At 43.4% G+C, this 15,507-nt stretch overlaps 1 protein-coding gene across 21 annotated transcripts in view; it reads right to left on the reverse strand.

The window, feature by feature from the left end:
• Nucleotides 1-15,507, reverse strand: part of GRAMD1B (GRAM domain containing 1B) — a 129,841-nt gene that overhangs the window by 50,980 nt on the left and 63,354 nt on the right. For 5 of the 21 annotated variants that reach the window (XM_078379623.1, XM_078379622.1, XM_078379620.1 and 2 more), the window contains exon 1: nt 4,511-6,427. The exons of the other annotated variants lie outside the window; for them this stretch is intronic. In XM_078379623.1, coding sequence (XP_078235749.1) covers nt 4,511-4,521 — 11 coding nt within the window. In that variant the 5' untranslated portion in view covers nt 4,522-6,427. Of the gene's footprint in view, nt 1-4,510; nt 6,428-15,507 lie in introns of those variants that run through there. 21 annotated transcript variants of the gene reach the window in all.

Raw genomic sequence — 15,507 nt, forward strand, 5'->3', positions numbered from 1 at the left:
CCTGACTTCCATATGGTGCATGGTATAAATCTAATACATAAATAAGTAAATAAATGAATAAATAATACTCATCCCAAGACAATAGTCACTATTGCACCTATAAGATAATAGTACTGTATCACTGAAGTGTAGGAGCAGAGTTGTATCAATTCAATACAATTGCAGAAAAAGAGAACTTCCTGAGGTCAAGTTTCTGCATATTAGCAAATAAGAATTAACTTCTTATACTATATAGCTGATCCACAATAGTTATGGGAAACATACCATCCATATCTGAATTAGTTTGGAAGTCTGTCTAAAGTACAACAGAGAGCTTTGTTCCCAGCTGTTCTTTAGCCTAATAATAATAATGACTTCTAAAAAAATTAAGCACATTAAGCATTTCAGCAACAAAGTACACATTCATAACTTTAAAAAAAGATTCCGAAAACCCTACTAGATACAAACCAAAAGTCCTACAGCCTTCTATAATATTCCTGATACACTAGAGCAGAGGTATCAAACTCAATTTCATCTTGGGCCGCGTCAGCATTATGGCTGCCCTCAAAGGGCCGGTTGTATCTGTAAGACTATATAAATGTAAGAAGGGGACTGGGCAATAGCGAGGACTACATATCCCAAGGTGCTGTAGGCCGCCCAAGCGGCTGCACTTTCTGGTTCTTCGTTGCTTGGAATGCTGGGATTAGAAGTCCCACTGGGTGGATTCCCAGCATCCTTGCAGAGCATTATGGGTGACTGAGTTAGCGCCCACATATTGTATACTGGACAGTAGCACGCAACACTGTGGGGGCCACATGAAACAGGCATATGGGCTGGATTCGGTCCATGGGCCTTGAGTATGACACATGTGCACTAGAGGATAGTCCCAATGGGACACAACTGAAAATGGGAACCAAACTTTTAGAAACCTTTAGAAGCTCACGGTAGACAAGAAAGCATGTGCAAAGAGTGGAGAGAACATCAGCACATCTCTGAGAATGCTGCTGTTCATTCTCATGCATGCGAAAGGCAGGACTCAAAAGACAGCCCAGTTTGCTGCACATACTTAAAAATGTGTCCCACATTAGGCCCATTAAAGGATTACCTTCACAAAGCCAAGATAATTGCTGCACATACTCGTTCTGTTTCTTATCCACCAATTAAAAGCTCAAAGTAAAGACTCACACTTTTTGATCTGTGATTTCTAACATAATTCATAATATAAAATCAACAACCGGATGCACTGGGCATGTGCTATCTATGCTGTGGCCTTTTCTGGGGCCTTCTCTGTCCTCCCCTGCAGATACTGGGCAGAGATAAAACTGGAAGAAACAAGAGATGGGACTTGGTGAAAGTGTTTTGCAGAACAGCACTGCCTGTACGATCACTGTTTTTAGGTATCTTACAGCAAAACACATACACTACTGTTTCTACAGCACTTTACTGACCTGATCAAGCAATGCAACCACAGATTCTTGCTATTTTAAATGATTATTTTAAAAAGTAATGGGAAGCCTATAAATACATATAAATAAAAAATAGAATGATTGTTGTAGGTTTTTAAGGCTGTTTGGCCATGTTCTGGAGGTTTTTCTTCCTAACGTTCTGCCAATCTCTGGCTGGCATCTTCAGAGGACAGGAGCTAGAACTCTGTCTGTGTTTAGAGAACGTTAGGAAGAAAAACCTTCAGAACACGGCCAAACAGCATGAAAAACCTACAACAACCATCAGATCCTGGCCGTGAAAGCCTTCGAGAATACAAAAAATAGAATAATTAATATCGAAACACAGACTGACAAAGGTTGAACTTCTGTTGACAGTACCCGAAGTTCATTGTTCCTGTATAATCCATGTCTTATCTTTACTGCTGAGAGACAACATATAACAGAATTGTGTGCCATGTCTAGCAGCATCCTTAAAATTGTCAATTCCCTCCCTTCTCAAAAAGAACAGAAAGTTGTTCCCATTCAAACAGCAAGCACATCTGTACATATATTCCAGCTGCTCCTCAAGTTTCCTGCTACACCAGTTAGCACACCTGAAATCAATCTATCAACAGCTGTCTCTACCTTTTATATCTGGTACAAACAGTTGTTCTATGGGTCCATAATAAAAAAAAATGGTAAGACAACAAATTTCAGTAGACTCATTCCTATAGGCATAAGCCACATTTAAGTCTGTACCACAGTTTAAGTACAGTACCACTTTCTGAAGGCGTGTTCAGGGCAGACCAAAAGCAGGCATGAAAAGGCATTTCAACTAAACAGCACCCAGGGAAATTCCACACAATGGATTTTCCAATTAAAACAAACTCGCATTTATGGCTCGCAAAGCTAGGTAGCACTTATTTTTTAAAAAAGAATCCTAATTTGTGTTTAGATAAACATTGTTTCTGAGCTACACAGGAGCATCATACATGTAAGAACTTCAGGTAGGGTATTTGAGGACAATGCCAATTCAAACAGGTAAATAAGTGTTGGCTGGAAGGGAAATTCCACACCAAATTGAGACAATTAAGAGAGCATGAGGACAGCAAGCTCTGTTTCTTGCCTCTTAATTGTTCTCTGGGAACAGTCAGCTTGTCATGACCCTGTTTGTGGCTGTGCAGTGAATGGGAACAGCCTGTATGGCAGGATCAGAATGGCCTGGTGCAGCTTGCTACCCTGCAACACCAAAGGCTTTCTTGAGGATACCTTGCATTTGAGGAAGGAGATAGTTTCCGAGGAGAACCTGATGGAGGTACCATACCACATGCCAGGAGGGACAGAGTGAGTGGAGAGAGAGATGGTTATTGCAAGAGAAGGATGAGGCAGGAAGCTCCTGACAACCTCCCCCCACCCACCTGCAGCTCCAGCAGGATCAACTTTCATGGGCTAACATGAGACTTGGTGATCTTCCGTGTTGTTGAGCAAGCGGGATCAACTCCCTCTCCTTTGCAGGGGTTACCTGACACCCTTTTAAACTTACTATCCTGTTTCTTCCCGCCTTGCTCCGGCCTCATCCTCCTTGCTTTATGTATTATTATTACAGTACTTCACTTGCCTAGCAAAATCACATTTCAGCCAGTAAAACAGATAATCTAAACTACATGTAAGGCAGTTCCAATGCAGTCAGAAGCAATACCCAGGACACACCATCAGGCGTTTGGATGTGCTAGGACTTCATTGGGGGGGGGGGTTTACACAAGGAGGAGTCGTTTCCATTAACAAAGAGGCATGGGTCTTATCAGGCGTCTAACTTCATCCCCCAGGGATGAAGCTGGGCTCCCAGAACAGAAATCTACCTTCCCTCGAGCAGAGGTGTAACATTTAGGCATGTGCCTCACAAGAGCGGAAAGGGGTGTGTTTGTCAGCCTCTCTCCAGCATGTGCTGTTTTCCAGGAAGGGGACGACAACAGAAAAGCAACTGGACAGGAAGCAAACCACACAGACCCCTCGTCACGGGTGTTTCTCTCCATCCCCAACCGGCTGGGCCGATCCTTCCACCACCAGTGCTTTTCTTCGCCAACAGAAAGTGCGGAAGGAGCAAGGGGGGGGGGGCTAACACCGTCGCTTGTTTCTGCCTTCTCATCCCCCTTACAAGAAAGAAATCTCAGTGAGCTCTGCAAAGTGGAGGGAGGGCGTGTGTGTGCGTTTGTATGTGCGTGAGTGTGTCTGGTGAACGGGCAATTTGATGCCAAGGAGCGTCTGGGTGCAGAGACACCCCACGGCGGCTGCTGCTCCCTCCGGCTGCTCGACGACCCCACTGATCATTCAACCACCTTTGCACCATCAGCCCCTCTCTTCCCTCAACTGGTGCAAAAGGCTAAAACCACTGGGGCATTTAAAAAAACACCCTCATTTCCCCCCCCCCTTGCCTAGCAGGTGGGAAGAAAAGGGAAACCTCCGACCCTTCCCCCTCCTCCCTCCAAGACATTCGTTCTCCTTCCACAATTGCTCCCGCAAAGACAAGCCCTGCGGCCCCTTTCTTCTTCTTCCTCCCTCGGCCGAGGCGGCGACGGGGGCGACTGCAGCAGAAGGAAGGAAGGAAGGAAGGAGAGGCGAGCGGGCGGCCGGGCGCACCGGGTGGGGACGAGGGAGGGAGGCCGGCAGGCAGGCCGGCAGGCAGGCAGGCGGCTTCCCGGACCGACGAGAGGTGAGGGCGGCCGGGCGGCATCTCTGCAGCATGATGTCACAGGCTGGCGGCTGCCATGCTCCCCCTTCCGTCTCCCCCACCCACCCCCTGCTCCGGCATTCCGCTCCCGAAAGAGAGGACCGAGGCTAAGCCGCCACCGCCGCCACCGCCATGGACTCCGGATTGATCCAAGCAGGGGACCGGCCCGTCTCCCGCAGCCCCGGCCCATCGGCACCGAAAAGAAGCCCACGGACATCGAACAGAACACCTATGGCAGATTGGGGGGGGGGGGGCTTGAAGGCACATACAGAGACAGACACACACACACATGAACAAGAGAAAAAAAGAGACCGACCGACCGACTGACCGACGCGGTGAACGGCGGCAGCGGCTGTAAGAAGAGCAGAGCACCACTAACCTGGTAGCCATTAGGGACCAGAGGCATACAGTGGAGCGGCGGGGACTTCATTCATTCATGCAGTTGGGTGCTGGGGGTGGGGGTGGGGGGGGTGGGGGAAGGGGTGTGTGTGGACCAGTGTGGACGTGGAAGGGCTGGGCCCCTCCCGGACCATCCTGGAGCGCTTCTTCCCGAGGACGCGGGCTTACACCCCCCGGGAGCCCCCTTGCTCTGCAGCAATGCAGAAGAAGCGCCTCGTCCCCCCCATCGCTGCTTCTCTTCTCCCGCCACCCCTCGCCCGTGCTGAGGTCTCCCTGCCTGCCCTCTTCTTCTTCTTCTTCTTCTTCTTCTTCCTCCCTCTCTCTCACACACACACACTGATGATGCTCTCTCACATACACATAACATGCGCGCACACAGAGAGCAGCAGCAGCAGCGCAGGCACGCACACACGCGCGCACACGCAGAGGCTGCCGGCTGCCTGTTTACATAATGCACTCCTTTGGTGCAGGCAGCGGCCTCAATTATTCACACCACGCTTTGAATGGAGCTGGACGGGGGCTCCCCGCCGCCGCCGCCGCCACCGCCTTTTCCTTTCCTTTCTTGTCTTTTAATCCATCCCTTCAGGATTTGAAGAGTTAAACGGGGAGACCATGAGCGACAAGGACAACTCTAACATCATGTGCCTCCGCGAAACAACTGTTCCGGTGCCTTGCCATTCGTGCTCAGCATCCTCTGACTTTGGGAAGTGAAACATAAGGGTTTGAAAACAAACATACATGGCATCTGCCACACACGGGTCTATTTCATGTACGGTTTCACCAGGTAAATACCAATTGATCTTATCAGGATCTCTGCTTCTTGATATTTTATAGATAATGTTGCAAAGGACAACACCTGCTTCAAATGTTGCAAGCTTCAATCCAGCACCTCATTTTCTGTCCTTCTGGGGCTTGTTTCTGTGCATTTAAGAAACATGCTTGTGTAACACCAAGGTACTTACAGAAAACATGCTTGCAATAGAAAATGGGATCAACATAGTCCTGTTATCTCTCTCTCTCTCTCTCTCTCTCTGAAAGAACAGACCATTTTCCAAAATAAAAATCTTCCACATCACCTTACAGAATAAAAATTAAACATAGCAGCAGCTGCATAAATTTTAGCATTGGAAACAGTCACTTTCTCGAAACCAGAAAAGTTAAAAGAATGCAAAGCCAGCCAAAGGAAAGGTGGCATTATTAGCATGACAGCCCTGAGCAAATTTCAGACAAAGGGAAAGAAGGAAGTCTACTTAAGCACCACAGAATAGAACATCCTGCCAGAATGTACTGAAGCTTAATCTCAAGATACCAGTCAGGTGATCGAGAAGGATATGATGCTTAATGGGTACCAAAGGCCACTGAGAGGTCCACGGCGGTGAACAGAGCTGTTGTACCTTCCTCACCTACTCCTCCACAGAGGCCACCCACCAGAAGGACAAGGACTGTTTTCATACCCTCACCAGAGATGGAAAATCAGATTGCAAGGGTTCTACAAAAGAAGTATCACCCAAGAATCTCTGGAACTAAAATGTCACCATCCTTTCTGCTGGAGACCAGAGGATACTTGTCCACAATCTTAGGGTCCCAATTCGATTATTTTTCCCCATCTCAGTGTTGGTCTTCCTATTGCCTTCGAAAGATAACTGGAAACATGCTATGGAATAAAGCAGTCATCACTTCTGAGGTCCATCTCATTAGCAGAGATTTCATGAAACAGAAGAACAGGGACCCTAAAAGCAGGTGACAACTGGAAGGATGAACAAAGGGGTCAACCGATGGTCTACCCTTAGTTTTAACTTTAGGTTACAGCCAGCAAGTGTATTTCAGGACTAACTCTTCTTTGTGAAAGCACATCAGTCCAGTGAACCAGGAAAGAAAAAAAAAGAAGATGGATCGGTTAGATCAGTGGTTCTTAACCTTTGTTACTCTGATGTTTTTGAACTGCAACTCCCAGAAACCCCAGCCAGCACAGTTAGTGGTGAAGGCTTCTGGGAGTTGCAGTCCAAAACTGAGTAACCCAAGGTTAAGAACCAGTGGGTTAGATGGTCTTCCTAGTAGTAAGTGAACAAACCAAAGTAGCAAAATTACCCTGTATGCCACTTTGACTTTATACGGAATAACACCTGCTATAAATGCTGGAAACAACCATAGAAATAATGTTAAAGCAGTAGAACAGGGCAAGAACTACAATGCTACAAGGGCAGATGGATAGAGATGGACCTGCAGGGATCTCTGGATGTTCCACTCTAGCTTTGCCGTATCGTTTTAGTGCTTGCATGGCTGGTTAAGAATTCATCTTTGCCACAAATATTAACAGATGGTCTCTGGATGTTACTCCAGCTTTTACCCTCACTTCACCTTATCTTCCATAATACAGGCCCACCTCATATTCTCACAAGAATTATGGGGCAAACACACATGGATCACTTCCACTTCAAATATACCAAAGTATGATATGGGTTTATATGTCTAAGCTGATGAGGAACCAGAACAGATAAACGATAGTGTATTAGCCCAGAAATATGTGCAATTTTGAGGTGCAGAAATGTTATATATGAAGGTCTGGCCTCTCTCCATTTGCATCAATTTCATATAATGACAAAACTACAGATCTAGGTATACTAGACAATATACTAGTGAGTGATATCACGAAAAGTCGAAGATATAGGCCTAAATGCATTGGTTAGTTTCAGCCAGAAAAAAACTGCTTAGAGTACTGACATAATTTAGTCACCAATTCAATGGAACTACAGTATTCTAAGCGTGGAATACTAAGTGGGTTTAGATGATGGTTGCTTGGGCTGGTTCTATGTTAAGTTTGGAAGGTCAGCACTCAAGTGAATTAAGAAAGAGCTGCCTCTACCCAGTACAGACAGACTCTGGTGATGATGGGGGTACAGACACATCTGCCACTACCACTATCATCACCACCACCACCTCCTCCTCTTAACCCACCTCCCCCTTTTTCTGAGCTGGTATTAGCCAGCCCCCACCTTCTTCTCCTTCTTTTCTTGTGGTGGATTCTTGGGCGAACGCTGCTTAACCACTCCCATGTCAAATGAAAACCATTTTAATAATCATCTCTTGAGCCAGAGGAATATTATGAAAATTATGGTAATGTTTTATCTGAAACTAATTGAACTGGAAGGTCTTGATGTCTAAAAAATTCAAGCAAAATGGGAGACACATATTATAGCAAACAAAACTAGGAATCGTACCTGGCAGAATGCACCATCTAACAGCGCAGAGCTGCTAATTTCTGCTCAGAAATATATTCTTTTAAGTTCAATTGGTCAACAGGGTATATCCAGATGTACATAGAAGTGCCCTTGCGATAGACACACACCTCCCGCTTGAAAAAAGCAGTCTATTAGAAAAAGGACACCAACAAAAGCTGTATTGGCATGGCATAATCAAAATAATTTGAATATTACAGAGTGTGACTTGCCCAGCAATCCTGAAATATGTTCTTTGGACAGTATGACACGTAAAACAGATAAAGTACTACCTCAGGGGGCACAGCACGGATTGGTGTTACAGGCTAAATGGCAATGGACTACAACTGACGATGACTGCCTAGAGTACATGGTAAGTAATCAAGACAATAGATTTTATTAATTCAGAATAAGAAAAAAGAATCATGAACACGATCAGCCATTTTTCTCTCTTTTAACATTTGCAGTGCAAGATTCCCTTCTTCCTGCATTTTTTTTGCTTTGTATTTAAATGAAAGAGGAAATAAGCACTAAATATAATTATACACCCTTTGCATATTTTCTTAATTGTCCTCTTTTTCTCTGAGAAATAACTGCTTTGGTCCCAATTTTGACAGGACTGTTTTTAATAAAGAGCCTCCAAGCACTTTTTGTCCATTGTTCTTCTTCCGCAGCTCACAAACAACGAACCCTTTTACAAATCGCGCGCACACACACCGGGAATTATTGCCACATGCACAAGATTTTCAAAGTAAGACTTGGAACTTTTGGCTTGGCAGCAGAAGCCGAGGCCTTGGGACGCTTGCTACAGTCTGGGTTGTTTTTTTCCCCCCTTCCCTTTTCTGTCATTTGCTGAAGCTTCTGCTTGGCTGCCTCAACTGTAACCCAAGCTCCTCCATTAATACTGCATCTCTCAGGTGATGGGGAATGACTCACCTGTCCAGGTAATTAAAGCCTGAGGCAGACGAGGAAAGTCTGTGAGGTGGTCCAGATGCTCAGCAGTCAATGCTTTAAAGCTCCTGCTGCCATTTGAGGCAGATTTAATGGAGCCGCAATTTCTGACTGTCTCATAAACCAAACCATGGGACTTCACAACACAAAGTAGTTTTAAGACTTCCATTAGATATGTATTGTTGGGAACCTATAACCTTTTTTTCAGTTTTGTTTCTTTTCCCCCTCCAAGTTGACCATACTTTCCTGGGCAATTCCTAACAACCCTGTCGGCCTTGACTCAAAAGACCCTGCCAGGAGACATGCATTCACAAGCACAGTGTGTTTGGCTGCAACTCCTCAAAACTGGTGGAAGGAAATGAACACGTACAAATAAAACAACTAGAAATGAAATAAAAAAATTAAAAAGTCTCCCCAACCCACCAACCACATGTCCCAATGCTCCAGAACATTAAAAAAAACCCAAACAAATAAAAAGGACTGCTAAATAAGTTCAGGGAGTCTGATGGGAGTTTTATGCTGAGAACACCCAGGACATGGAGCTGATGGGGTTCCGTGCGCCTGTGCAACCTTTGATAAGATACATGGCAGCCCCAGATGCTGCCACAATGAGTAAACCATATCTGAGTAGTTTGCGCCCAGAAAACTCTGTGAGGGTTCTCGTAAGTCGAAATTGATTTGACAGGACATCATTATCAGTGTTTGACAGTGGCATGATTTTTTAAAATATTTACAGTAAGTGGGCAAGGGTGTGGTGGGGGGACTTGAGAAAACACTGCCAGACACCTTATATGGGTTTGGAAGAGTAACATAGAGGAATTTCATTTTCACATGGTGGCTGCCTTATTGTTGAGAATGTGATGGCAAAGCCATAGAAATCTGCACAGTATTCAAACATGCAAAGTAAGCCAACAATTCACAAATGTACATGCATGTTTTCATGGGTTTACACACAAGCAATCTGATTGTAGAAGGATGCCTGCTGTGTATCATCACCACGTCCCAGCCTGGTCTCAAGTGTGGCAAAGCAAACACACTTTTCATGCGCTCAGTCCCGGGTCCCAAAGATGTCCAGTAAAAAGGAGCTGAGGTTTCATGCTGGCAAAACTCTCTGCATGAGATGCTGAAGAACGGCTCATAGGATAAGACTATTTTAAATAAATAAATAAATAGGCTACATTGGGTTAAACGCTCCAGCTCAGTTAGTGTAGGGTAGCTGCTTTTGACTCACAGCGTCCCGCATCACTTTGATCACATTGCTATTTAGATTGGTATCAAAATGAAGCAAATTCTGTTGGGTTGCATCTATCTATTATTCTGGCTTCTCCAACTTTTCATCGTCTTGGCAAATTATCAAGGCAGTGCACAGAAATATAATTTTAAAATATAGTTTTGGAGCATGGGAGGTTGTGACTGGTCAACATGACTTGACAAGGCAGGAGCAGAGAGATAGGGCAAGCAACTGTGTCACACCAGTGTTGGAGGGAAAGCAAGGAGAGAGTGAGATCCTTCAAGAGCACACTGTCAACATCCTAACTGGGGCACACAAAGAGCCAGTTCTCAGCTAAGAACTTAATCTAGGATTAACAAGAGGGTCAGCTACCTCTGCAAGAAGGCTGCACTAGGAGGAACTAATTAGCTCTCCTTCGTGTAACGCACAAAGATACTCCTAGCAATTATCAGAAATCATCAGAGGTCCGCCTATAATCCCAGTCTCCGTATTATGCAAACCTAGAAAAATCATTCTTGTGTTATGGGAGATATCCAAGAGAAGGTTATGGAAAGATTTACATATTTTTGCATTGCACCCTTACACATTTTCCTAAACCACAATCTTCTTGTTCCAAAATAGCTACCCTCAGCTGTGAAAAAATGTCAGTTTACACCCTGTTAAGTCTCACTAATAAAAGACTGAGGAATCACAGAACAAGAAATAACAGTACTTTGAGACTTTTTGTCATTTGCCATTTTTAAAAAATGTTTTTGGCTCTGTATGTTTAAGAGTAGCTCATGAAATATGAAGACCAGAAACTCAGAATCCTGTGGCAGATGCTTCTCTCAGTCTACCAAGTGCCAGCTAGTACCACACAAAGGAAACTCCTCAAGCCTCCTGGGCTTATTAGAAGGGGGATAATCCCATTGTGGATCAGTAGAGAGAAAAAGAAAAAGCCAGATCAGCTTTTACAAATAACACTTCGGTGATGAGCACCTTGGCAGCCCAGAGCAAACACAAGGCATCGCTTCCACAAATATAGAAACCATCATGGCATGATTTTTCCACCAAATGTTGTTACTCAATTAAAGAGGTTGCTAACAAAAGGGTAAAAAAATGCTATGGAACCGATCAGCTGCGCATGACGTATCTGACTTGCCAAAGACAGATTTAGATGTATAATCATGCTTAAGGTAGGCAGCACTACTGGAATATAGACAAAGCATGACATTTCAAATTGCTCAGCACTTGATCCCCACCCCTGTGGAACATAAAACTGAGTATTATGCACTCTGGAAGTCTCTGTGAATGAGTCTGCACTGGGCCACTCCAGAATGCCACCATGTAATATCAGCAGCAAAGACTCGAGTTCGATAGGGATGGCGAAGGCCAGTGCATGCCCTTATAGCTTGTCCTATTATGCGGCTACTGAACCTTTTATTTAACGACACATATTTAACTGTTGGCTCCTCCCATCTCAGTGGAGTTTGTTCCAGATGTTGTGTTGCGACCTTTTATCATGGAAAGGTATATAAGATACTCCAGGTTATCAGATGGCATATTGAGTTTTAGGACTGTGTGCCTGGGCATGTCTTTTCCATGGCAGGATGCCAGCCTGAGGCTGACATGACACGGCACGATGAGGACACGGCAGGGATGCGCAGGACAAGCAGCCAGAAGAGCTGTAATTAAACATGTGGAGGTGGAGATGGGTGGGGAAAAAAAGGACTCTCCCAAATTAGAGGTTCTTTGGCAAACTCTTCCCTGCTTTACCTCACCAATTTATCTCATGGATTAACATCACATCACCCTGATAAATTATCCCCCCCACCCCAGTTATCTCACTAGGAATTTTGCTGACTCATGCAGATTTCCATTTCATATTTTAGTATGTGAATTTTATATATCATCGCAGTTTTTTTAAAAAAAAAATCCTTATTGTTTACAGAATGCTGAGAGCTACCCTGGAGTTTCATGGACCCTCACTGCCAGCATCTCAGTTTAAGTTATACAGAAAACAAAATGACTATTCCAAGCTCCCTGATGATAAAATATTGAGTATTCGGAGGATACTTCCCAAGTGAAAACAGAGGCATTCTTAGGTCCCTATAACAATAAAGACATTACATTATGTTCACAGGGAAATAATGCAGAATCACCCAATTCAGTTCATGTATGGGGTCTTCTCAAGAACCAAGCTATGAAAATAATGTATGCATGGTTTTTTTGCAAGAAAATCTGGCTGTGACATCACTCAAGACATCTTCCCTCTTGACAACATGCATGCATAAAAAACATTTGGCGCTTAGAAGAAAGAGAAAGGAGAGGAGAAGATTTTATGAACTGGAGAGCAGAAACATGAAAACTGGGTAAAAAAAATACAAAGAAATCACCCTCTCTCTTCATCCAGCTAGCTGCTTATAGAAAGTTTTTGAGCCGATTTTTCACTTTCCAAAATATAAAAATCTACCTTTATTCTCCAAAATATAAAACATGCATCAAAATAGTGACAAATATACCTCCTAGTAACCTGATAACAGTTCCACAAAATATACATAATGTGTTACAGTTTGTACTTTGGAAAATAACTAATAATTTTTTAAAAAAGATACAAATTTGTTGCTTTCAAAAAATTTCTCTAATTCTTTTTCTCTCTTTCTCTCCTGCTGCCTCTCCATTTATGTCATGCCAGGCTTATACAGCAACTGAAGAATCCACTGTGACTTGATACAGGATCCAACTGTCAGTGATTACTGTATTGTTTTCCTCAGCAACACCATAACTGTGAACAAGACAGCTGCCTTTGTGCTGTGGTGCCACCCCCCCCAAAAAAAAACTGTTTTTTTATCTCCAATTATTTCTTTTGTGGTTGAACAAGTAATAGGACACTGGCAAATGGACAGAACAGAATACTTCAGAGACCCTTCTTAAACCACCACAAAAATCTCCGTGGGGTCCCTTTTCTCCAACTAGATGCAATGGTTTAGATGTGTTTACCCCTCCCCCCCAATTTACTGTTGCTGAGTGAAGTCCCTCTTTTATCCAATCCATTCAGGTCCTTGCTGGTGGAAAAGGAAGGGTTTGCCTATCAATGGAACAGTCTTTTTATTTATTTGGGGTGTGGGTGTGTGGGTGTTCTTTAATCATTTTCCAATGGTTATGTAACACATTTAAACAACTGCCAGAGTAACTAAAATACACACTTCACACAAGCAAAGGGTCACAAACAAGCAAAAGCACTTTCAGGACCAGTGGCTATATTTACACAGAATGATAAGAATTGCAGATAATTCTAGCTCATCATGAATGGACTCTGTGGCCATTCATTCTTCCTTTGCTCCTCCTAGTGGCTTCTAATGTGATCACTAAAGTAAGCCAGGCTCTCTTTGCAAAACAACCGAGAAACCACAAACCAAGATTACATTTTGCTGTAGTCAAAAGGCAGAATCTCCACAGTTCAAGAACAACATGGAAACAAACTTCTTGCTGCTTTCTGTAGCAATCAGATGAGCAGGGTAGCGCAAAGCAGGAGTGCATGTTCATTATGCTCAAATCATTCCCAAGCCAGTGTTCTGGTACACAATTCCAAGTGAGTAAGGCCAATAAAAACAAATGATCATTTCAATCCTTGAGTGACAACCACGTGGACGACATTCATTGCAGATAGGCTCCCATAACTATTGCTACCCTCTTTTAGAGACACCACCACCATGACCACATGGAAAGTGATCAGAGGTCACTTTCACTACAGAATAGAAAACTTTCTGCTTTATCACACTATCGCACCATCAGGCAGAACATCCACGCAGGAAACTATAGCCAATGGAGACGGACGAAGTCAGATTCTGCTGACCAAGCTAAGCTTTTTCATTCTGCTCCACAATCAAAAACAGCACTAAAGCCTCATAGCCAAAGGTATAGCAAAAAGTATTTGGGAGACGACTGAATTAAGTCTTAGCCACTCTTCACTGTAGTTGAACCATGTGCAAGGACCTTTTCTTTCAAATGCAGAGTATTCGGCCAAAGAACTACTGTACTTGCATCCTGCTTAAAGGCACTCCTAGCAAAGTTGACTAATGGTGCACACATTGGAGAACAAACCTCAGGTGAGGTTGCTGAGATGCCTTCAGTGGCTGACAGAGCAAAAGCCCTCTCCCTGTAACTTTCTATCTGTCTGATCTGTATTCCCAAGGAAGCAAAAGTGAATCATAACTCAAGTCTGGAACAGAGATCTCCACAATTCTGCTGCTTTCTTACCAGCAACCTTTTGTGTGGGATTTGATGGGTGCATCACCATCATTGCCACCCACAGAGAAAGGGGGTAAAAGCTTGCAAAGTGGTCTTTTGTAAAAGTATTGCCCTGAGTTTTCAACCCACATTGGTTACTTTGTATTCTACACTTCAGAACATTTTCTATATCCTGAGGGGGAAAGTTCCATTTGTCAGAACATGGGGAATAGCCTTCTCACCACATCTGGGGTGCGTGCGTGTGTAATCAGTCAATGGTACTGCCATGTGAAAATGATTATAATCTTGGGATATTTTTTTTCTGAACACAGAATAATATGTGTGTCAATGGGGTCAAAAAGGAGGCAAAATACTGATGAAAAATTAAGAGAACAAAAAGAAATCCCACCATTTTGCAATGCAAATTTGTGTTTTGTCTTTTTGAATAAAGCAAGGTAGCCAGATTTTATTTATAATGTCTCAATTACACTTACAATAATTTTCAAATGTTTCAGTTTTTTTAAAAAATATTTATTTAAAGACCAAGAAAACAACGAAAGATTCTTCTGTGTCTGCAACCATCTTTGGTGTTCATAAAGTGAACATATGTGTACTAAGCCCACTGAAATTTGTTGCCACATGAAACTTTGCATCCACAAGAGAAAAACAGCAATAGAGTCTTGTAGAACAAAGGTTGCTGAACCAGAAAATGCTGAGTAGATAATTGCAGCATGACCCTAGAATGGTCCAAATGGAAATTACAAAACAACCAGAGAGAATATTGAGCTTCATCTAACCATTGTGTAGACCAGCAAGAGTACAGTTTTGTTCTTTAGACAAAGGATTTTTCACCTTCTCATAGAATGATGAAAAAAAGAACACACCAAATCCACTGAGTTCAGAGCAACAGTGCATTTCTACGCCTTTCAACACAACTGTATCATTTTTATTAAGTCATTAAGGAACTGTTAACATTTTTTTAAAAAATAGATTCATTGAACAACTTTTAAGAACTACAACCCTCTTTTGTCAGAGGTCTGAAGTGTACTCTTGGCTGATGATGCACACACTTGTGCTGAATGCAAACAATTAAGCCAAATGGACAACGAAATGTGTCTGTGTAATCTATTTGAAGCTTGAGCTGTCGTACTTTGAAGACTAACAGATTTAGTTCAGTGTGAACTTTGGAAAACTACAGTCCACTTCTGCAGACACATAGCGTTTCACTTCCCCCGAGAACTCAACATGCACAGCTCCAGTTATCCTGGGACTCAGCCCTGAATCTGGATGCCCATCTTTCATTAGTGCCCAGGAAAGCATTTGCACAGTTAAAGTTAGTGCTCCAACTTCTCCCCACTCCTTGATATGCTG

This window comes from Pogona vitticeps, chromosome 8, assembly GCF_051106095.1.
Source record: "Pogona vitticeps strain Pit_001003342236 chromosome 8, PviZW2.1, whole genome shotgun sequence".
In the NCBI taxonomy this organism is placed as follows: domain Eukaryota; kingdom Metazoa; phylum Chordata; class Lepidosauria; order Squamata; family Agamidae; genus Pogona; species Pogona vitticeps.